Source organism: Nylanderia fulva, unplaced genomic scaffold (genome assembly GCF_048542155.1).
Source record: "Nylanderia fulva isolate GAGA-0341 unplaced genomic scaffold, ASM4854215v1 Scaffold72, whole genome shotgun sequence".
Classification (NCBI taxonomy): Eukaryota; Metazoa; Arthropoda; class Insecta; order Hymenoptera; family Formicidae; genus Nylanderia; species Nylanderia fulva.
The window spans coordinates 130,139-153,159 of NW_028190830.1; the positions used below are offsets into that span (position 1 = coordinate 130,139).

Genomic DNA, 23,021 nt, shown 5'->3' on the forward strand with positions numbered 1-23,021 from the left:
TTGATAGGATACATATGTGACATTTATTTAATTACTTTATTATTTATGCTATTGAATGCTATACTCGTAATAGGTATCTATAATTATGTCGATAATCATGCGTGAATCCGTAGAATGTGTGAGGTCAGCCGCGCGAATTTTACAGCCTATGTGTGTGTGTGTGTGTGTATACGTGTATGTGTACATGTTTATGTGTGTAAATCGGTGTTACAATGAATATGTCGTATGTAAATTAATTACAAGAGAGAAGGGGGTCGGTCGAGGGTGAGAAAGGGGCTGGGAGAGATGCTGCTCCGAAAATGTGAGTGCGCCTTCTTGACAAATAAATCGACTGACCCACATTCGGCTCTTGTCCGCGATTTCGCCGGCTGATCCGCGAAAAACAAATTATGCGCGCGACTCGATTTTCTTTATATATATCTACTGTTTCTTTCATTTCTTTATGCCCTTCGATCGCGATCGATATCGGATCAGTCCCTCTCGATCGCGTTTATACGTAAAACTAAGAACGGGACTTGATCATTATCATATATATTATCTTACATTCTCTCAACAATAAATTATTTCTATCCTGATCCGAATCGAAATAAATAACAACATGCCGCTGAGGATCCTGAGTCTTCGCCGCGGCCATGTTGAATTGTGATGTCAGAAGCGAGATAATGCAGCACGCTGAAAATTTTTGCGTGTTATTTTTAGATAAAAAGATATTTTGACGAAACACAACTTTAAATAGTTTTTTAAAATATTTTTTATATTATTTATAAATATTATAAAATATAAAACTAACCTTCCCTTTACAATCAATCAACAGCTGTAAAATGATTGTGATATAAAGTTTGATCCGTATATAGATTTGCATATGCGCAGTCATTTCGCATGAAAAAGTCTGACATTTCAATTATTTTACGATTGTTGACTGTCAAAAAGTTTTCGGAGGATTTAAACAATGTTAAAATATTTTCTCGCTGTGACGTCACGATCCAACATGGCCACGGTGAGTACCGAGAAGCCTTAAATATATAACATAACTTAAATAGACTTTCCATTTCATTTTTTTGTTATCATATACATAATCGCTTTTTTTCCATACAATAATAATATAAATGCGAAATATATATTTTTAAATAAAGAGATAATGACCAAGTCCGAACATACATACATTTAAAAACTTAGCAATATACAAGGACGTATTTAACATAAAGGGCGCAATCCCTCGTTGAAGAATAGCGATTCAATCCTTCGTGTGTCCTACTAATTCGCCGAATTAAGATAAATGAATAATAAAATTATATATTAGAGCATCCTCCTCCGTCGCGATTTACACCTCTACGTCATCGAATCATCGGGTCTGTTCTTGTACTCCTCTCACGCTTTCTATACTTAAAAACGAAACAACTACATACCTTTACGCTTTGGAAAGAGAAAAAAGGAAGAGGGCGAAAGCGTAGGGAGTGCATCCAAGAAGAACAGACCTCGATGATCCTCCAGAAAGACATCCTTACTCACACTATGCTATTTTTTTCTTTTTTTATACAAAATACATCGTGTAAAATGTCCCGAATTCAACGATAAAGAGAGAGCGATCGAGATTACTGTAAATTCCGTGTCTCTCATCTTCTCATTTAGCAAGTGTCATCAAAATTTAATTGCTAAATTAATTCGCGATCAATCGAGGGATTATTATTCTGTATGTGCAGTACTTTTGATCCGATAAAAGGGGGCGACGCTCTTAAGACGAGTCTTGAAAAATTCGTTTTATAATTAATGATGATACATAGCGGTGAAATTCGATCGAGCTATTCGAGATATAGTAATTTCAGATATCTGAAATATATTATTCAGTAATTTCAGACATCAACAGGAAATTGTTGAAGCAAAATGAATGTGTGTGTCCTATTTAAGAAAAAAACGCATCGTGTACAAAATCTGACAGCAATAATTTCTTCTTCAAGCTGGAATCGTTTATGCGAGTTCTCGTTCGATCCAGTCATTGACTATCGAAATTATTACAACAATGTCCCAAATGATTATTCACGACCGGTTACAAAGCGTTGAAGCTAATAAATGTGCAATCGTCTTCCTAGCATGATGCATTAACGCATAATTTTATTATTATTATTATACACAGTAAGATGCTGAATTGCAATCGATAACTTACCAATCAGCGGATATACAAGATATCTGACATGATATATGTATATTGAGTAAGAATAAATATCTTGGAAAATAATAGCAATCAGTTGCACAGAAAGTGCTATATTTTTTATTTTTAAAAAATGCTAATATCATGAAAAAATTATTTCCCCTTAAAAAGTGAACAGAAATCAGTAACTTCTTTGTAAATAATTATTAATTGAAAGTGATATTTCCATTAATTTTATATATTTCTCATTAATAATATATCAATATTTAACAATTAGAATTATATGATTCCCTAATCATATCACCACGTTTGTCGATTAAATCGCGGTGCAATGTGCAATATTGGAAAAAAATTATTCCAATATTTTTTTTATGTTTTTTATTTGACAATTAAAAAACAATTGTACCCAATGCAATAATATAATTCTACATTTAACGACTTATGAAAAGATTAAACCTAAACATATACTATATAGATTATAATTAAATTATATATCATTAAATCACGATTATACCCACGTGTTAATCTTTCTTTAATTGAAAAAAAAACATCAAATTTCCCTAAAAAATTGCTTTTTATAAAGAGTTGAAAAAAATAAAATATTATCTATAGTGATTAGTGATAAGAACAATATCGTGAGAGGTCACCGGTTGATCCTGAAATGCGTTGTATGTACAACAAAAAACGCGCGTAAATTCTAACAGAATGCTTTGTAACCGGTTGAATAAAGATGAATAAAGCACCCCTTTCTTTCTTCTTTTTAAGCTTGAAGCCCCAGAAAGGGTGCGCGATGAGATAATCGCATTCCTATCGTACGGTAGAAATAAATTTGGTCCTCGATCGTGACGGAATACCAAAAAATCTTCCTCATTCGAACGATGTAGCTTCCACCTTCGCGATCGTAAACGTCTTATCACCTCTAGCGATTTATACGCTCTATCCGTGGAAAGTTTTTTTTCTTTTCCATTTCACTCGATTAATCTCCCTTTTTGGTCCTTCACGTCTGTCATCGTCCTTGGTTCTCTTGAAATCTTAACGACGATGGCAGACGATTTGAACCACTTTGTATGAACAACCTCCATCATCGTGGTACAACAATCACTGTTGCAATCAATAAACTCTTTGTAGAAGAGTAGCGATTACAAAGTGTCGAATTAAATTTCAGCGAATAAAGTTTACAGATCGATTATGATTAGTGTCAAATCAAATTCAAACAAATTAAGTTCATAAATATATCAGATAAATATATAAAAAAAAACAAATAAATTTTTATAGAAACAAAACAAATTTTTATAGAATATTAGATAATGTAATATTCATCAAAAAATTATCTGGATATTCGCATATTAGCAAAATTTGTAGCCCTAGTCTCAATTCATCACAATTATTTTGTAAGACATTGAAACAACCGGTCTGTTTTCAATTTAAGAAATTTGCTCATACAACACTGATATTTGTATATGATACAATATTATGATGGAGGTTGTTACAGATTGAGACGACTGCGATCGAGAACATCGTTTAAAAAATTTCACGGATTAATCCTGTATTACTTGTCATAAAAATTTCAAAAATTTAACTATAATTATAATTTTACTATTAATATACTATCACACACATTCTCTCTTTCTCTCTCCCTCTATCTTTCTTTCTCTCTCTTTCTCTCTCTCTCTCTCTCTCTCTCTTTCTCTCCTCATCATATATATATGTATATATTAAGATACTAGAACAATGTTCGCGGTCGCAGCCCAAAGGTGGGTAAACACTGAAGGAACAAACAGCGAAAAAGCGAACTTTCGCCGTTGAAAAATTTCGGGGAATTATGTTTACACCGCCACGCAGTAGCATAAATGGAATATAATCGTTATAAATAGAATAATCGAACATTTCGATACACGCATTTGGCTCGATTCGTCCAGTAAAGCGAGACATCACAGAGAAATTTTGAATATCCCCTATACAGCCCTCGTGGTTCGCTGTTGATTCGCTCGCAGTGTGCACCCATCTTAAGGATTATAACAGCACTTTCAATATCCGGTACTGATACTGTACAATATATATTCGCTGTGCGAGAAAAAAAAACGTCGGTCGACATGAGAGTTGCGCGAGATCGAGTCGCTCTCTTTCTCTTTCTCTCTCTTTCTGCCTCCGTCTCAAAAAGATCTCTCTCGTCTTGACATCCTCTGATGGTCCTCTCCGCGAAAAAACGCGCGACAAAAAGGACGGGTCGATTTACGCCACTTCTCGGCTCGGAAAAAAAGAGGAGAGGAAGATCTTGGTGCAGATTTGGTGAGAGATGATGCAGCGGAGAAAGGGATGGAGAGAGGGAGAAAAAGAGAGTGAGAGAAAGAGAGAAGTAAAGAGAAAACGTAGAGGGAAGAGAGGGTGGTTTTTTCTCACGGCGGAGGGAGAAGAGTAGAGTTAAGTTATCTCAGACTAAAGGAAGAAAGGAAATTGATTGTGTTCTTTTTTCTTTTTATCTCTTAGACTGTTAATTTGGTCTCGGGGTCCAACGACTCGTGAAGAGTTATTGTATGAAATAATCGGGAGGGTCTGAATCCTTCTCAAACCTCTTCGCCTCTTCCTGCATGCTCTCCTTGATCTTCAGGATGGCCGCCGACTCGGTCTGATCCTGCGAATCAACCAACACCAGGCCGGTTACACGGTAAAACGATCAGGCAGGCCCACTATTAACCTTGCCCAAAGTTCCGCGCGGCGTCTTTCACCAGCGAGATGATTCGTGGGACTCTTCGATAACTCTCCGACGCAGTGAGAAAGATCACGATTTAATTTTGTATATACCCGACCCTAACAGCACACTGTATCCGAAAGACATTCAGAGGATATCCAGAGAATATTCAGAGAATATCCGGAGGATATCCAGATGACATCCTCAGGATGTTCTCTGAACGTCTTTGGGATATGTGTGCTGTTAAGGGAATTATCCGCCAGAGGGAAACCGAGGAGTCCCGCGAAAAAATTTCCGTCTTCACCCAGTTCGTGCGAAAACGCTGGCCGGTGAATACGCGTTAAAAGCGCAGCGTGATGATGGCGGTGCGTCGTGAAGGGGCCGGGCTCGTGAGAAAACGAAAAACTCCTAAACTATATAGGAGAAGACACTGGGAGGTGTCGGTCTCGTGTTGTCGGGAAATCGAAAGAAAAGTGGGGCTTAAGGTACTGTTTTTTTTTTTTTGCTCAAGGGTGCTCTGACCCACAACACATGGACGTTACGTAAGATAGTGAAGCCCGTGTCGAGCCGAAAATAATAATACACAGCAACATAATGATGATAATAATAATAAAAACAATAATAATAATAATAATGGCACAACGAAAAAAATTTATTATCTGCTGCCTGCCCCCCACGCACGCACAACACCTCATCGACTATAAACGATAGGTATAGTATAGTGAAAAAAAAGGTACTCTATAGAGAAACTCGACGTGTCGTCCTTCACACACTTATGTTTATCTCCTCTCTAGCGAAGAAAAACTCTTCCGCCTTCTTCGGATTTTTTTTTGTCGCGTTACTTTTTTTCCGATCTCTCGCAATCCATCGATTCGCTTTGCGCTGACGCATCCATGTGCTACAGGTCAGTACAGGCTAGTACTATATACAGCTATCGTTCTGTTCTAGTCCGATTTTCCACTTATGTGTATGTATAATATATTATATTACGGAACAATGTAATAATTCGTTCTCTCTCAACAAAAGTGCAACATCGACATTAATGACAAATGTGTGTTCCACAGCCGCAGCAATAGTGCAACGTTTCGATTTAGCGTCAAATCAGTGTCGAAAGATCCAGCAAATAAGTATATATATAGAATAATTAGTGAGTTTACTAAGTTAAAAAAAGAGTAACACTGATCGGCTAATGGAACGATCAAAGCAAACAAATGAAACACAAGTGATGTATGTGTGTGTGTGTGTGTATGTGTGTGTGATTAGCACAAGTGCAAATATACACGGAGACAGATAGTTATATATAAATACTGATGATAGCCAGCACCCCTCGGATTGAATCGTAATAAATAAAAAAGAAAAACGCAATAGTCTCAGTGTAACAGGATTACATTTATTGTCTCGATCTCCCCTGGCTTAGGCATATACTAATTATGTTACCATTCAGCAATAAGAGTTCGACTTACAACGAGAAGTAATATCAAGTAAGTTGGCATTAAGGGTACCAAACTGTGCGTTCCCCTTTTTCGCGTATCTCTGTTATTTCCAAAGTTCAAAGTCTTCACGTCGCGAAAATCAAATCTCTAGTTGTTCTCTCGCGCTCGAGAGAACAACTATTACAATTAGTGAATTCGGAGCATATCGTACAATTGATTTTCGAGAGACCCATCCCAAGACCGAGTCCTGTTCGAGCTTCGTACCCTCAATGCGCCGCTTCACCGAGCTTTTTCTTCACTCATTGACTCGTGTATGTTATAATACCTCGTGATCGAAAAAGAAAGGATTATTCCGTACAAGCGCGTGTACTTATTGGCTTTGTTCTCTGTTGTTGCACTGCTGAACTGGTGCACACTTGGTGCAACAAGTTAAAGGGAGACAAGGGGTTCCTTCTTTATTGTTGCACTAGTGAATTAGTGCAGATTGATGCAGTAAGTTAGAATGAAACAAAATATATTTGTCTCGCTTTAACTCATTGCACTAGTTCACTAGTGCAGCAATAAAGAACAAACCCGATAAGTCTGTTCGTTTTACCTGAACTGGCTGTATCAATTCAGAATTTATCTTGAGTTTCTTCTTTATTGCTGCACTGATAAACTAGTGCAATAAATTAGAGTGAAACAAATATATTTTGTTTCTTTCTAACTTATTGCAACAGTCTGCACTAGTTCACTAGTGCAACAATAAAGAACAAACCCAAACTCTGAATTAGTGCAGCCAGTTCAGCTAAAAGGAACAGATCCAAGTATACTTTGGGTTTACTAGTGAACTAGTGCAGACTGTTGCAGTAAATTAGAGTAAAACAAAATATATTTGTCTCACTCTAACTTCTTGCACTAGTTTATCAGTGCAGCAATAAAGAACAAACCCAAACTCTGAATTAGTGCAACCAATTCAGCTAAAACGAACAGACCAAAGTATACTTTGGGTTTGTTCTTTATTGCTACACTGATGAATTAGTGCACACTAGTACAGTAAGTTAGAATGAAACAAAATATATTTATCTCACTTTAACTTATTACACGTGTGCACTGGTTCACCAGTGCAGCAGTAAAGAACAAACCCTTTGGTTCACTCTAACTACACCAGTATGCACTAGTTCATCAGTGCAGCAATATAGAACAAACCCTCTGTTTTCTATTTGTGTGGACTGAACGGCAAGACGTGGACTCCAAAATATCGGCAACAGGCAGCCTTCAAACAAGGCTGTATCCCGCGATATATATTTCGCAAAACAAATTCGTAGATTTGCAAGTTTCGATTGCAAGCTTCAATTATAAGATCTACCGAGTGATCGATGAGACCGAAAGAGAAAAAAACAAACTTGAATGATTTTTCGCTTCGTTGGTCTATATAACATCAAATCTGTGTACTTACAACAACGTACCTTGTTACAAATGTGGCGTAAAATGTGATGTAAAGCAAAAAAACACACACCTTTTTTTATCATAGCGATCAATCAGTTAATCCACGATCCCAGATAAAAAAATGTATAAAAAAACGAAAGCGTTAAAAAGAACGTTCAGCTTTTCTAACAATGAGCTATTTTACGAGACAATAAAAAAAACTTGCAAGCGCGTCTTGCCGTCGAGATCCCAGAGCATGCACACTTTTAACTCTCTCTCTCTCTCTCCCTCACACACCCACATTTTCTCCGTGTATTATTTTTTTTCTACATAAAATTCCATCAATGATCTTTTTCAGCACTATAAGTTAAACATAACTAATAGCAGCACAGTATAGTCCAGTACTGACCTATAATCAATCAATGCGGACGGATGGATTCCGGGAATCTCTCGCCTCTCACCCACATCGCATTATATCTTCCGTTTCTCTATCTATACTCGCTCATTAAAAGGTTCAGTACTCGCACGTAATCTTATGTTCATACAAAAATATTAACATCTGCATATATATATTATATATATTTATATGCATATGTCTACGTATGTGTATATATATATATATATATATATATATATATACATATACGTATATACATATATAAATATATATAAAATTTCTCTTATACTTTCTCTCTCAAGTACCTTGTTTAAACTATATAGTAGCGGTAAACCATTCGCCTCGCAAAATCCGCCTCTCATCATCAAAAGTGTACAATCTTATTAATTAGCTACCAGTATATAGGAGATGAAAACTACCGACCGATTAACTTACACGAATCGTTGTTCGAATCGCGAGGGTCAACGATTAAAAATAGAGCTTAAAAATTCTGCCTTTTTTTAAAGATTCTTCTCTCTTTTCGTCCTCTATATGAACAATAAAAATTGAGCAATGCGACGAGAACTTTACATATATATTTTATACAAGAACGACGGCGAAACTAACGTTGACCGAGTCTACAGAGATTTTCAAGTGAGAGATCAGATTTTAGGAACGATTTCTAATTATCGCACTTCTATTACAGACATTATTATATGGAAAAAAGTGATTAGAAGCACAACGCGACTCGTCGTTGTCCCGAAAAAATATAAATAGAGATTAGAGAGAATTCGATCAAATTTAATTTGAGAAAATATCGGAGCTTCTACGCGAGCTTCCCTCGTTCTATCAGATTCTAATCGTTTCTACGTACATTCGCGATTTTTATTCCGTGAGCAAAAATATGTATACAGTAGGAAAATTTGTGTTTTCTTGTTAAAAACGGTCCCCATTAACATTTTTGTGTTAAATATTTAACACATTCATGTGTTAATTTAACATATTGCTGTTGTGTTAAATAAACTTAAATATTAATATTACTACAACTGAAAAAAGATGTAAAAATAACACATCGTGCATCTATTTTTAATTTTATACAATAAATATGTTTTGTTTTATTAGTTACAAGATTTATTTATTCAAATTTACAAAAAAAAGTTGATTTTTTATTTTATAAGTAGAGATGATAAAATCTAAATTAATGTTTACATTAAAACAATGTTAATTTTACACAAAATTTATTTTTAAATTACTTGAAGTTTTGAATTTATTTTGTGTTAAAATATTAACACAATATTTGTATCACATATCCATATTATGTTAAATTAACACAAAAATTTCTGTGGACATCCGTTTGGGACATGTGAGATATCTCTTAAATTTAACACAAATTTTTCAACTGTGCACGCATAAGAGTATTTTGCAATGCTAATGACGCTGCAAAAGACGCCTGCTCCTAATGTAGGGAGCAAATTGTGAGCAAACAAATGGAGGGATTCGGTCCGAGCTTGCCTATAGATACGACCTATTCACCTCATTACAGAGTCTCGTGATTCATCATTATGCAAGAAGATATGCAGAAGCTAAGAAATTAGATTCACGTGGACGCGCGGGATCCCTGTCGTAAAATTCAAGGCTAACTAACTCTATAATGCGATGAAAAACAGGTCAAATTAGTGCTGTCAATATTCGTGTATCCGGTGATTTCAGGTGATTCGATTGTATTATTTTATTTTTCCAAATAAACCCAGGTAACCGAATATCGAGGATTATTTATAGAATATTTCTCAAATCAAATTTTTCGGCTAACTTTCAACACACGAATATATATATGATATTATATATTTTAATTTAATATGTGTGCATCATTTCGGGTGTAGAAAATATAGACAATATCTATAAAATTAATGTAAACACTATCCCTAATTAATTGAAAATACATATTAATAAACATACGTAGTTGAAAAATTTGTGGTTTCTTGTTTAAAAAAGGTCCCTATTAAAATTTTTGTGCTAAATATTACATTCGTGTGCTAATTTAATATATTGCTATCGTGTTATTTGAACTTAAATGTTAAATTATTAAAACAATTGAAAAAAATGTGTCAAAATAACACCATTTGCATGTATTTTCAATTTTACATAATAAATGTGTTCTGTATTATTAGTGACAAGATTTATCTGTTAAAATTTACAGGAAAAAACGTTGATGTTATTCTATAATATAAAAAATAATAAAATGTAAAATTAACATTTTTTAAAATTATATTTTACAATTTTATGTTAAATTTACACAAAATTTATTTCAACACAGTATGTCACCATTTAACATATCTGTATTATGTTAACACAAAAATTTTGATGGACCGTTTGGGACATGACAATATATGTTAAATTTAACACAAATTTTTCAATTGTGTATTTGTGGTGACCTGAAATATCCGGATACTCGACGATTTTTGGTACTCGGGTAATATTTGTAAATTTGTAAGTATCCGAGTAGCAAGGACTGACAACATTAATACAAATAAGTAATGAGTTTAAACGAGATAAAAAAAAACAAGAACGTAAAAATCGATTAATAATTATGCGATTAGTAATCACAGTAGCGGACAGTTATGTACGTATATCCTATTGGTGTAAACGAATCACCCTGTGTATGTTTGGCTGTGTGTGTGTGTGTGCTTTGTGTTTGTGTGATGTATCTTTGTAACAATCTTTACGTAATGTTTCAGGCACCTTTGCTTACGATCTAATTGTCAAATAAATATAAATAATAGAAAATAATCTGCTAAAAAAATCTTAAGTAAAATATTTGCTAGTTTCCGTAGCAAATTATAGATATAATAATAATAATAATAGTACATAATAGTAAAAAAAGACATAAAAAAACGAATATATCTAGTCTTGCAACCTTCTGAGTATTTAGAGAAAGCATATACATATTGTATTCCTACGCGGCAAATCGCACGTGTAATACGAATAATCTCGTTGTTAAAGTATCTGCGCCGTTTAGTAGTATAGTGAATAGTAGTAGTAATAGTAGTAGTAGTTATAGTAGTAGCAGTAATAGTGCAATGAATGAGCGCTTAAGTGCTAACCCTAATCGAGTAGGAGCAATTAATAACGCCGCGTCTGACACGAATAATCTCCGTTTCTTTTCTTTCGCCCTATACAGCTCACTACACAGTAGGAAAATTTGTGTTTTCTCGTTAAAAACGGCCCCCGTTAAATTTTTGTGTTAAATATTTAACACATTCGTGTGTTAATTTAACATATTACTGCTGTGTTAATTGACCTTAAATATTAAATTATTAAAACAACTGAAAACGTGTAAAAGTGCATCTATTTGTAATTTTACATAATAAATATGTTGTTTTATTAGTGACATCTGTTAAAATTTACAGACAAAATTTGAGTTTTTCTATAATTTAAAAGATATGAAAAGTAAAATTAACATTTTTTTAAAGTTAATTTTCACATTACAAAACTGTTAAATTTACACAAAATTTATTTTAAATTACTTGAAAGTTTGCACTTATTTCGTGTTAAAATATTAACACAGTATTCGTATCTGCATTGAACATATATCCGTATTATGTTAAATTAACACAAAAATTTCTGTGGATTGTTTGGGACATATGATATCTGTTAAATTTAACAGAAATTTTTCAACTGCGTTTTTATATGAGCCCACTGACGAAACTACATGTGGCCGGACTGTGTAATGAAACTAGCCGGAACGCACCATGGAACACGTGAATACGATGCAGCGAGCGTACGATGCTTTTTTTCTGCACACACGTTACGTGTATATGTTTATACCGGCATCACGTGTAGAGTCTACGGCATCTACGAACTCGGGGCTGGCGACTCCAAGGCGACTTTTTAAAAAAACTGTCGAGAATACAGAGAAGGTGCACGTACGTGATTACTGATAACTCTCTCGTCGGATAACTCGCAAGGAACATCCGCGACGCCGCCGCTTGGGAATCGACGAATTTGTAATCAAAATAATATCGAAGCTCAATATTTCTTCTTTCTTACTGATAAATATTTCACATTGGATAAAAACAATGTCCTCGAAAAAGCTTTTTAATTAAGGCTCCTGGTTCCTCACCGATCATCATGTTACGATTGTGACGTTAGAAGCCACTTTAAAATAAAAAAGATATTTCGATGAAATAGCACTACAGATGGCTTTAACACTTTTAAAATATCTTAAAAATTATTATTTTCTCTTTATAACCAATCAACAACTAAAATGATAAATATGATCCAAAAGTAGCAAACTGACGTCATTAAACGTCAAAATGACGTCACTTTGACGTCTAATAACATCATTCCTCATGGCAAAGTCTGATATCATGATTATATTAGTTTTAGTACACTCTTAAAATACCTTAAAACTATCCCAAGTAGCAGACTAGCGTCAAAATGATGTACGCTTGCTCTCTATTTGGGATCCTTTTTTCTTTATAATCAATCAATAACTGTAAAATGATTGTAATATAAGTCTAATCTTTGCACATGCGCAGTCATTCCACATGGCAAAATCTCTATCGCGACCATTTTATGGTTGTTGATTTACTGTTAAAGGAAAAAAATAGTTGTCGAGATATTTTAAAGTATGCTAAAACCATATAAGAATTTCTTCAACGTGTGCTTTCTCGCCTCTGACGTCACAATCCAACATGGCAAGGACCCAGGAGCCTTAAAATATGAAAATTAATAATTAAAAATATTTATTATACTAATTATATAAAAATATTTATTATACTAATTAATATAAAAATACTTTAAATTAATTTAAAAATACTAAAAATTACGTTTAACAAATTTTAAAATTATGGGAAGTTATTACTACATAAATATAAATATAAATATCGTTTCAAACGTATATCAATTTTTCGAGCTGAAATCTCATAAGTGCAAATTTTTGTCTTTGGCAAAAGTATTTTGTTTAATTTCAATTATCATACAAATGGACAAAGTTTCAACAAAAATTGAGGATAAAAGCGTCGTGACTGTTCCTTGTCATATCCTACCGATAATAATTTTATACAACAGCATATAAGATCAACAGCATGTAAAATTGTTTACGCGATTCAATCAAAGGTTCGGTTATTTTGTCGCACGAAAATAATTTGATACCTTACTTCATAAAGTACGCAGAAAAAATTCAAGAATAATTACTAACTTAAAAAATAAAAGATTATAAATGTGCTATCTTCTAAAGAATTAACTTTAATTCATGTAACTCGATTAAATATATCATATTAAAAATAATGAGATTTTATAAAATCTCAAATATATCATATTAAAAATAATGAGATTTTATAAAATCTAAGTGAATAGTTATATTCACGATTTTATAATCTTATATCAAATAAGGTACATTAAGCTTATATTATATGAACGTTACGTTAAGTCTCGTCATCTTTCTGCCCACTTTACAACTGCATCGTTAGACAAACTGTTAGTGCGATAGTAGTTAGACGCAATTTCAGCGAATACGGTTATATGACATTATTAGATGCGATCAAATGTGACTGGCTGATTAACTTGCCAAAATACCATATAACGCGTGATTAAACAGAACACCTTTCGTAAAATTTATGGGACAAGTACTCTGTAAGAAAGCATTAACAAACAAGCCTGTTGGAGCGAGGCTAAAGATCAAAACTCCCTTTGAACGTGACTGAACCCATATTATTTTAGCAAAATACGTGAAATATCCGCCGTATTGATAGAAGCGCTTGTGGCTGTTAATTGAGATGATTAGAAAAGGGCAACAAGTTGTAACACGAATTTGTATGCCATATAACACGTATAAAGAAAATCGTGTCGAAAAAACGTAAAATAATTTAAAATTGTTTCTTTCTGTTTCAGACTACTCTTCCTCTTCAATAAAATGGATGGACAAAAGGAAATCGTCATCGGCATACAAATCCACAACAACGCATCGAGTCACCATTAGGAGTAGTTGCAAAAGAACCTGTGCATACTCACATTCTCTCCAGGAGCTCCGAATCCTCCCAGATTATAATCACCCATTCCGCTACCGCTATCTTCTCGCGGTGTCCCGGGGCCACCATTCGCTGGACTATTTTTCATTCCGTCAAGACCATCGCCATTTAGGACCGGACCCATTGTATTAGGACCCATTGGTCCCATTGGGCCTCCTTCTGGTCCACCACTCATTGGGAAATCCTAAAATATCGCCCACGTTTTTATATAAATACTTCCAACATCGATTGCTTTTATAAATTAAAAAAAAGTCTAGTTCAATACATACAATAGTGAATATAATGAGAATTTAACCCCTTCGTAGTTGTGGTAAGAATGAGATTTTCGTGCCACCAGTGTATAAAAAAAAAATTCTTATATTTCCGTAATAATTTTCGTATCAAGGTATTTGAGGTCGCTGAATCCGAATATAACATCAGAATTTCAAATTTAAAATGGCGGATCTAAAATATTAATATATTTTTGATAAAGCTTAAATAAATTATTTTTATGTGATTTTTTTAGCAAAGTTTGGCCTGCCATTTAGAATAACCAAATTCAGATATATTTTGATTTAACGACCAATAATTTTTTATATACTCATTTTTGTAACAATTTACCATTTTGTCAAATACAAGGTGTCTCATAGGAAATTGCTGAAATTAGTCAGCTGTCATTTTTTAATGCATGCAGTTATTAAGAAAACAAAAATTGTGTTGAAAAGAGAAAAATCTACAGTTTTTAATGAATATAAATAAAATGTTTGTATACCAGTGTAATTTTATGTGATTATTAACACACTTTTACATTACTTTTTATCTATTATTTACTTTTTATTATGTACACTAGTTTATATAAAATAAACTAGTGTACAAACATTTTATTTTCCTTTCCTCTTTCCTACACAATTGTTGTTTTCTCAATAACTGCATGTATTAAAAAATGACAGCTGATTAGTTTCAGCAATTACACTTACACCCGGCATATTTCCTCCAGGTACAGGTTTCATCATGGTGTACATATTTTCTCCTCCGCTATTGCTGCTATCTTGGGGGCTAGGCATAATAGGTGTCCCGGGTCCTGGCGGACCTGTTGATCCAGGTGGTCCTCCGTAGTTACCCGGTGATGACGACGAATAATTCATCGGCTGCATACAAAAGATACGTGTTAGAAACTTTGTGCTCTTTAAAGTCACAGTTAAAAGTGCAGAAAAAATGTGTATGTTTATACCGTAGATGTGTTTGGTTGCCATTGTTGTCTGCCACCTGGAGCAGCCATACTCATCGGTGGCATTCCTGGACCTCCTGGTCCGCCTGGGCCCAGGGTACTGTTGGGTGGCGGACCCCTCATATTTGGATAACTACCAGGACCCATCGGACCCATGCCTGGTCCACGTGGAGGATTCATCCTCGGATTCATAGGGCTCATTCCCGGCGGACCTAAGATAGGAGGTAAAGTTTGGTATATTTGATTGCTAAGTATGATACTGTTAACGTTTGTTCTAGCTTGATGTTAATACTAATTGCTAATTACGATCTTGTGGACTAAATTCTTTCGTGAACTTGTAAAGTCTACGATATATAATAAATTTGTGTATGAGATTGTGTGCTCTATCGTGTGTGCAAGATAATATTAAGTGCGGACTCAAAGTGCCAAAATGAAGAGTCATGCTTCAGCAAAGTCTAGCTCAAGATGAAAAGCCTTTGGATGACATGCTGATCAAACAACTGTCACCACACAAATTAACAGTGAAAAGCTCATGCTGAAAATAGAAAACAGAGTGATATTTTGGGGAAGCAAAGGACATTGCAATTATTTAAATTGTATATATTCAACAATTTAAAAAAATAAAATAAAATTTAGCTGTACCGTTAAATTCTGAACAGTTATTTCATATGTAAAAGCGATTTTTTGCTTTGTATAGTTATTGAATAGTGTATCATTTATGTTGCTTTGCAAGGAGAGGCAGACGTACACAATGTGGCATTAATAATAATACTTTAAATATATTGTTAAACACAAATATGATTTAAGTTTTTGCATCTGCATTTAGCATGATAAAAAAATTCTCAGCGACATATTCATGTACCTTTTAATTTAAAAATATCCATATAAAGTAGTTACATATATTGCAGTTTCTTTTTAAATTAAAGACGCGCAAACGTATCACGCAATTATATAAAACTTCTTTCTACACACAACTAACAATAAAATATTTAATCGATTGTCATGCTGGATGCTAATTCGGATGAGCGAACAATTTTGCAAGTAGAGCAAAGCCGGTGCACAATTCTTATATCTTTATTATATAAAATGGAAATTTAAAAAAAATTAAAGGCAAGGAGGAGAAAAAAAATGAAAGTTAGGTTCGACTAATTAATGTGAGTGTGATTTGGTTGCTGGGTTGCTTCCTACCTTGCCACCCTACAAATTCTCCAGCTTCGCCTGAGGAACACAAGAGCACACATTAGTACGGCAGGTAGGTAAGGTCAGGTTCATGGTGGTAAAGCCTAGTTATTTTGCAGTGGTATAGTAAATAAAAGTTATATTGAATTTTTAATAATTATACAACTTACTCATGAATTATTTAAAAACAGTTCTTGGTAAAAAAAATTAAGGTAAACTATTGTTGACTGTAATTAATTAATAAAATTTACATTAAGTGCACAAATTATTTATCAATTCTATAAAAATTCATAATACTTTAAAAAAGTATACTTTTTAATCATAAATTGCATTTTTTCGCATCTGGATTTTGTGAGATGACCGAATGTTCCTGGAAGACACAATATATCATACGTAACAGTACAAATTACTTGTTGAGGAAAATAGAAAAAAAATTCATATAAAAGCATATCAAATAAAATATTTGGTAGAGAGAACCATTGAGAGAGATACATATTTGCATACTAATTACACAAAACTGTATATATAGCAGTAACAATCGAACGCAAACTACACCACTGCTTGTAACTAGACAATTCAAAAACCAATCCACTCCACATCACAGCAATCCAATCCAATTTGAAATATTACTTATTCGTTTATTGCTGTGTGGTTTTTGGTACGCATGCGTTTATGCCATTCTCCTCTCGCAATTCTCGTCAATGCCAGAAAAAAGTAATGTAACACCGGCATGTAAGTGATCTCTTACCTTGCCTAGTAGGATCCATACTATTTGACATCATTGGTTGTCCTGGTGGCTGCAAAAATTTCAATATCACATAAATTTCCAATATTCTATGCATGATACTACATCTTCATATTTCTTATATCAATTTAGAATTTTAAGAATAAATTATTAAATATATTAAAGCTAAAATTTTTGGTCCTCGCCACAATCATGTCAGATTATGACGTCAGAGAAAGCACACGTTGAAAAGTCTTAAATGCCATTTTTAAAATAAAAAGATATTTCGAAATAACATCTAAGCATTTTTAGCGTGTTTCTCGTCTCTGACGTCACAATCCAACATGGTCGGTAAGGAGCTAGAAACCTTAAAGCTGAAATATATTTTCTTATTTGTTTATATACTTTAACAATATATTTTTAAATAATAATAGAAGTATACTCACCCCATTAAAATCATTGCCCATTTGTGGCATACGTACTCCGGGACGTGGTCCTGCTGGATATCTGGGACCCATAAACTGTAACAGAAAACGAGTTCTCATCATGTTGATCATAATTTTAGTTTGTGAGTGAAAAATATTCGTATAAGGTGTCAGTCATGATTATACTCTCTATACACAGAACTGGCTAGATATAATATAAATACCAGGCAGCCACAATAAGCAATCCGTGAGATGATAGGCCATAAAATATACAAGTTCAGTCAAGTTCATCGCAGCACATAAGTTGGTTAAATCATTACATGTATTTTTCAAGTATTTTCTGAACGTGAATGACACATTTGTTATAAAACTGTAATAATATTATGTAGAAAACATTATCGTAGATAAACCTTGAGCGATAGATATTTCCTCTTATAGCATAGTCGAACATCGAGAAGGAAACAGTTATAGCAATTATGACGACAATAATAAGTTTCGGTTATACAGGGTGTATACTCAAATCTTAGAAATAAATTCCCTGAGGATTCCATGATTTTCTAGGTACTTTTGTTCAAAATTCCAAGTAAAATTAAAGTATTTTAAATAATATTTAGAATACAATTTTAAAATAAGTTTATTTGTTATACATAATTTTTTTAACATAAATGAAGTAATTTTTAATATAATATATTTTTATAATAAAATATATTTTAATATATACTTGATATAAAACTAATAAGTTTTATATTTTAAAATCAAAGGAGCAATTTTTTAAAAATTCCAGGATTTTTCAAGGTAGAACAAAATTCCCTGAAAATTCCAGGTTTTTCAGGGAGTATACACCCTGATTATATGCCATGATATGGTGCGATGACACAGCGGAACAAGTGATTCTTTATGAGAGTGAGAGTGTATGTGTTGAATGAGGCTTACCTGATTGGGCATCATCTGCGAGTGTGGGGGCGGGGGTGGCTGGGGGTGCTGGGGGGATGGCTGTGATGAGGGGTGTGTGGGCGGAGATGGTCGCATTGTCGAGTTGTTCTGCAACAAGCAACGCAAACGACAGACATGTAGCAACACTGCGATCCAGGCAACAGCTAGACTAGAAGGCTTTTGGGGGGATGATTGTGTTAATACTATCGGTCTCAGCATCTTAAGAGTTACCCGAGAGAGAGAGAGAGAGAAGAGAGAGAAGTTGTAATTAGGAAAATATCAATTTCTTATACTTTATTTCATATTTCTCAATCTGTCCTTGTACGCATCTTCTTTTCATAATTACAACTCGCATGTGAAAGATCGTTTCTAACACTAAAACTGTGAAACGAGACACACAAGAGTACAAAAGGATGCCAATCAATTGTAAAATGTACAGCGTTGTAGAAAATGAATTTTGTAGGGAAGATATGATGATTCCTAAGCATTACGAAATCTCTATTATGTTGGAGAGATCTAAAGAGAAACTGCATCATTTATATACCATAAAATATTTTATCTTTGTCTAATCTAGTACAAGGGTGGCTACTTTGACAAGCAATAAATTAATGATTTTTCTCCATTTTGCCCTTTTTACATAAATTTTACATATTTTTATAAAATTTCTATTTTCTTTATATTGTATATTGTATAATTTATACTTTAATTTAATCAATACAAATATTATGGTTGTTATTAATTTATCAATTATATAAATTATAAAATTGTATTTATACATCATAAAAAATTTTTATAAATTAATAAAATCAAAAATCAAAAGTTTCTATTTGTCCTACTTTTTGCTTTTTGTGTGCGATTGTCTTTTATAAATCTATTATTATTTCACAAAGTTATATAACATAGTTTATATCTCACATATACTTTAAGATTGTAAACTTTTTCAATTTTTATAAATCGATATGTATAACTAGTCTGGTAATAATTCAATTTTATATAAAATTAACACGCTTGTGAAAAATAGTGCGAAAAAATCGCGGTCCACTTGTAAAAGAGAGACTAAGACTACACTCTAAGCAGGCTTCCATGTTAGTTGTCCCATTCTAAAGAGTATAACTTTGGCTGGCCATGTACAATATTGAATTACATTCTGCAGATGTAACAAATTAAAAACAATATCTTTCTATAATATTTTCGCATATTATTATGATATACACGACCAGCACAAAGCAATACACTCATCGTAATATGCTTTCAGTATCACAGTAATATTGTGCTTAATGTATTCTAACATCTATATATATATATATATATATATATATATATATATATATATATATATGTATATAATCCTGTTCGCGTCATATAAAATTTCTAAATTTGCCTTATGCGTCAAGAAGATGAAACAGTGAAGATGGTACAAGAACGCACATACAAGTATTAGATAGCAGAGAGAAAGTAAGTAACATATATACAGTATAGACAAGCATGACATAAGAACGTTTCTTTTGAATGTACACTTGTTTCAAAACGAGTTGATGACGAACTACAGCTAATGCGTGTACATTTAATCGATAATATAGGGACACATCAATATGCTTAGTTAAATAAATATGCACTATGTAAAAATGTATTATCCGTTTGTTTGTTTTAAACTTAAAAAGATATTATATAGGAAAAATTAGTTCTACCGTCTATCTAGATGTAAAATATTTGAAGTTTTTACAAAATTAATTGATAATTTTAAAACAATATTTCAATAAAATATTAACAATTTCTTTATATTTCTCCGTTCTCTTGATTTACTGTGCAAATTAAAACTGTCCTTTTGACCTACTACTGAGTTATATTTTATACCATTTATAATTTTTAATTAACCTAATTTATTAATTATTTGATTATTAATTTTGCTTTATGCTTTGAATCAAGTGTAAATTATTTATCAAAACTATATGTATGCATAACAATGATAACAGACAAATGTGATTATGAATATGTACATACATATAAATATTATATTAAATATATCTATAAGACAAGTTATTAATATGAGATTAAGTTTTACTTAACACTTGTTAATAATGTATTTTAATATTTTCTTTTTCTCTCCAAAATATCTAATAATTCTCGTGCAAAACCTATTCGAAAGAATATCTTGGAAAAGATATGTATTAAAAGATTATTATAAAATAAATATAAATTGAGATTGAATGAATCTTTCACCAAAGATTATACTGCATTTTAACGCAAGATTAATAAATGCAATTACATGATGGCTGAATTAAGCCAAGTATCGATGGTGTTTTTTTTTCACTTCATATTCTGCAAGTAAAGATTGAGGAAAACGAATGATATTAAGACAATTTAATGTTGTAATATAAATGAAGACTCACTGGAAAGAAAGCGGGAGGCATTCCGGGACCACCAGGCATTCCATCATTTGGTGGCATCTGACTAATAGGAGATGGGGCTGGACCAGCATTCTGTAAACATTTTGTAGTATTAATGTAAAATGTATTTAATATAAGCTTTATTTAGCTTGGAAAAAAATATCTAGTTCATAAAAAGAATATGTGCTTCTTTCCTCGACTACTGTATTTATTCTCAATTACTTGATTTAATAAAATGATATCAATTTATAATTATAAATATATAAATATGTATTAAAATAGAAAATTTAAGAAATATACTTAAAAAGTATTGATATATAAATTTGTCAACTTACATGCGCAATACCATTGACGTTGTAAGCACTGTTCACAAATCCCTACGACAAAATACACATAGTAAGCAATATGCAATACGTTATAAAATTTATTATATTAAAATATTATATATTTTAATAATTTAATTAAATATTATATTTATATTTAAATATTAACTTTTCTATTGATATTAAAATTTTTTTTTAAATAGTTAATGATAATTTTGTCAATAGTCAAAAAAATCATTTTACTATTAATATATTAGTATATTTACATAGTCATGAAATGCTTTGGCTTCACTGCTGTGTTCACAGGAATCTCTTCTTTCGGGCGCCGCACAGTACAGATCCCAAAAGACACTGAAATAATTTTACAACAGTTACATTAAGTCAGTTATGTTAAAGATATCTTTACAATAGACATTTTTTTAATAATATTATATAACAAAAAATGAAGTAAAAATTGGCTCTTTTTAACAGTTAAGTTTTTTTAGTTGCTTAAAAGTTAATATGTCAGTCAATTAAGCTAAGCATAGTAAATTAAGCACTTACCACCACCAAGAGTGCAGAAACCCAGGTGGTTCCCCAAGTGTGATATTTTTCTCCCATCGAATCTAGAATAACGGAACAATTAATATTATTGGAATCTGACATCCTTAATCATGACATCTGGTGGCGAAAAATAAAAGCAGCAAAGCCCACTGTTTATTAGCATAGTAATTAAATGTTTTTTAATTAATTATACTGTTCGACACACAAAAAGATTCGGAAATTTCCGAAGCGTACTCTTATAGATTTTTTCATGCTGATTACGAATCCGGTCGCAAAAATTGCGTATTACATCAGGTTTTTTAGATATATTGATCGAGAGATGCGAAAAAAGCCATTTTAGACTCTTTTCTGTAAAATATATAGCTTTTAATTGGGACGTGATAAAAAGTGCTATGATGGCTCAAAATAAAGCTTAAGACTTGTAGTTTATGTAAAAAATATATAAAAAGTCGAACCTATAAAGAGTTTATTAAAAAAACTAAATTAAAAAATTGAAAATATCATTTTTCGCATTTTTCCTTATATTATACTAATACAAAATCTTTACAGGTTCGATAGAATGGTTCATTTTTTTCACAAATATTAATATGTAAAAATTTCTTCAATCACTGATAAATAATGAATGTAAAATCAGATTTTTTTTAATTAAAAATGGCAGATCAAAATTTCAAAAATTTAACGTTCGTGAAAATAAGTGAGGGTTTATTAATAACTTATAATAAATCTATAAAAAAAAAAAGATTTTTATTACGTCTCATACGCAATTTTCGCGGCCGGATTCGTAATCAACATGAAAAAATCTGCAAGAACAGGCTTTGGAAATCTCCGAACCTGCAAAAGTCATTTTTTGTCGACTAGTGTCATTATTATGGATTGCGGGATTTTTTTTCCACATCCTATAAAAGTTATATATATATATATATATATTATATTATATATATTATGTATATTATAATATATATTATATGTCCTGCTTGAAATATCTTTTCATCTTCAATGAGTTTTCTTTGGCCTGGATTTGTACTAGCCCAATCACAAATGTTTTGCATATTAATAAACATATAATAAATAAAATATCACATTATGTCATAATAACACTATATTAAATATGGGCTTCTCGGCGCCATGTATGTATAGAGTCTCCGCCCATATGTGAGATCTTAATAGCATAAAAATAATATTTCAAAATATACGAGTTGTGTAAAAAAAATTTATAAAAA

At 32.4% G+C, this 23,021-nt stretch overlaps 1 protein-coding gene across 4 annotated transcripts in view; it reads right to left on the bottom strand.

Annotated features, from left to right (window-relative positions):
- The window catches only part of Ssdp (Sequence-specific single-stranded DNA-binding protein), a 27,618-nt gene continuing 4,597 nt past the window's right edge, over nucleotides 1–23,021 (bottom strand). Inside the window, exons 3-14 of one of the 4 annotated variants that reach the window (XM_029307459.2) lie at nucleotides 21,802–21,863; nucleotides 21,525–21,609; nucleotides 21,271–21,312; nucleotides 20,939–21,028; nucleotides 18,549–18,656; nucleotides 17,637–17,711; nucleotides 17,215–17,263; nucleotides 16,476–16,505; nucleotides 15,291–15,499; nucleotides 15,037–15,207; nucleotides 14,064–14,264; nucleotides 1–4,778 (exon numbers count right to left, since the gene is read on the bottom strand). In XM_029307459.2, the coding sequence (XP_029163292.1) occupies nucleotides 4,674–4,778; nucleotides 14,064–14,264; nucleotides 15,037–15,207; nucleotides 15,291–15,499; nucleotides 16,476–16,505; nucleotides 17,215–17,263; nucleotides 17,637–17,711; nucleotides 18,549–18,656; nucleotides 20,939–21,028; nucleotides 21,271–21,312; nucleotides 21,525–21,609; nucleotides 21,802–21,863 (1,227 nt within the window). In that variant the 3' untranslated portion in view covers nucleotides 1–4,673. Of the gene's footprint in view, nucleotides 4,779–6,203; nucleotides 11,949–14,063; nucleotides 14,265–15,036; nucleotides 15,208–15,290; nucleotides 15,500–16,475; nucleotides 16,506–17,214; nucleotides 17,264–17,636; nucleotides 17,712–18,548; nucleotides 18,657–20,938; nucleotides 21,029–21,270; nucleotides 21,313–21,524; nucleotides 21,610–21,801; nucleotides 21,864–23,021 lie in introns of those variants that run through there. The other 3 variants (XM_029307461.2, XM_029307460.2, XM_029307462.2) reach the window with 3 other exon arrangements.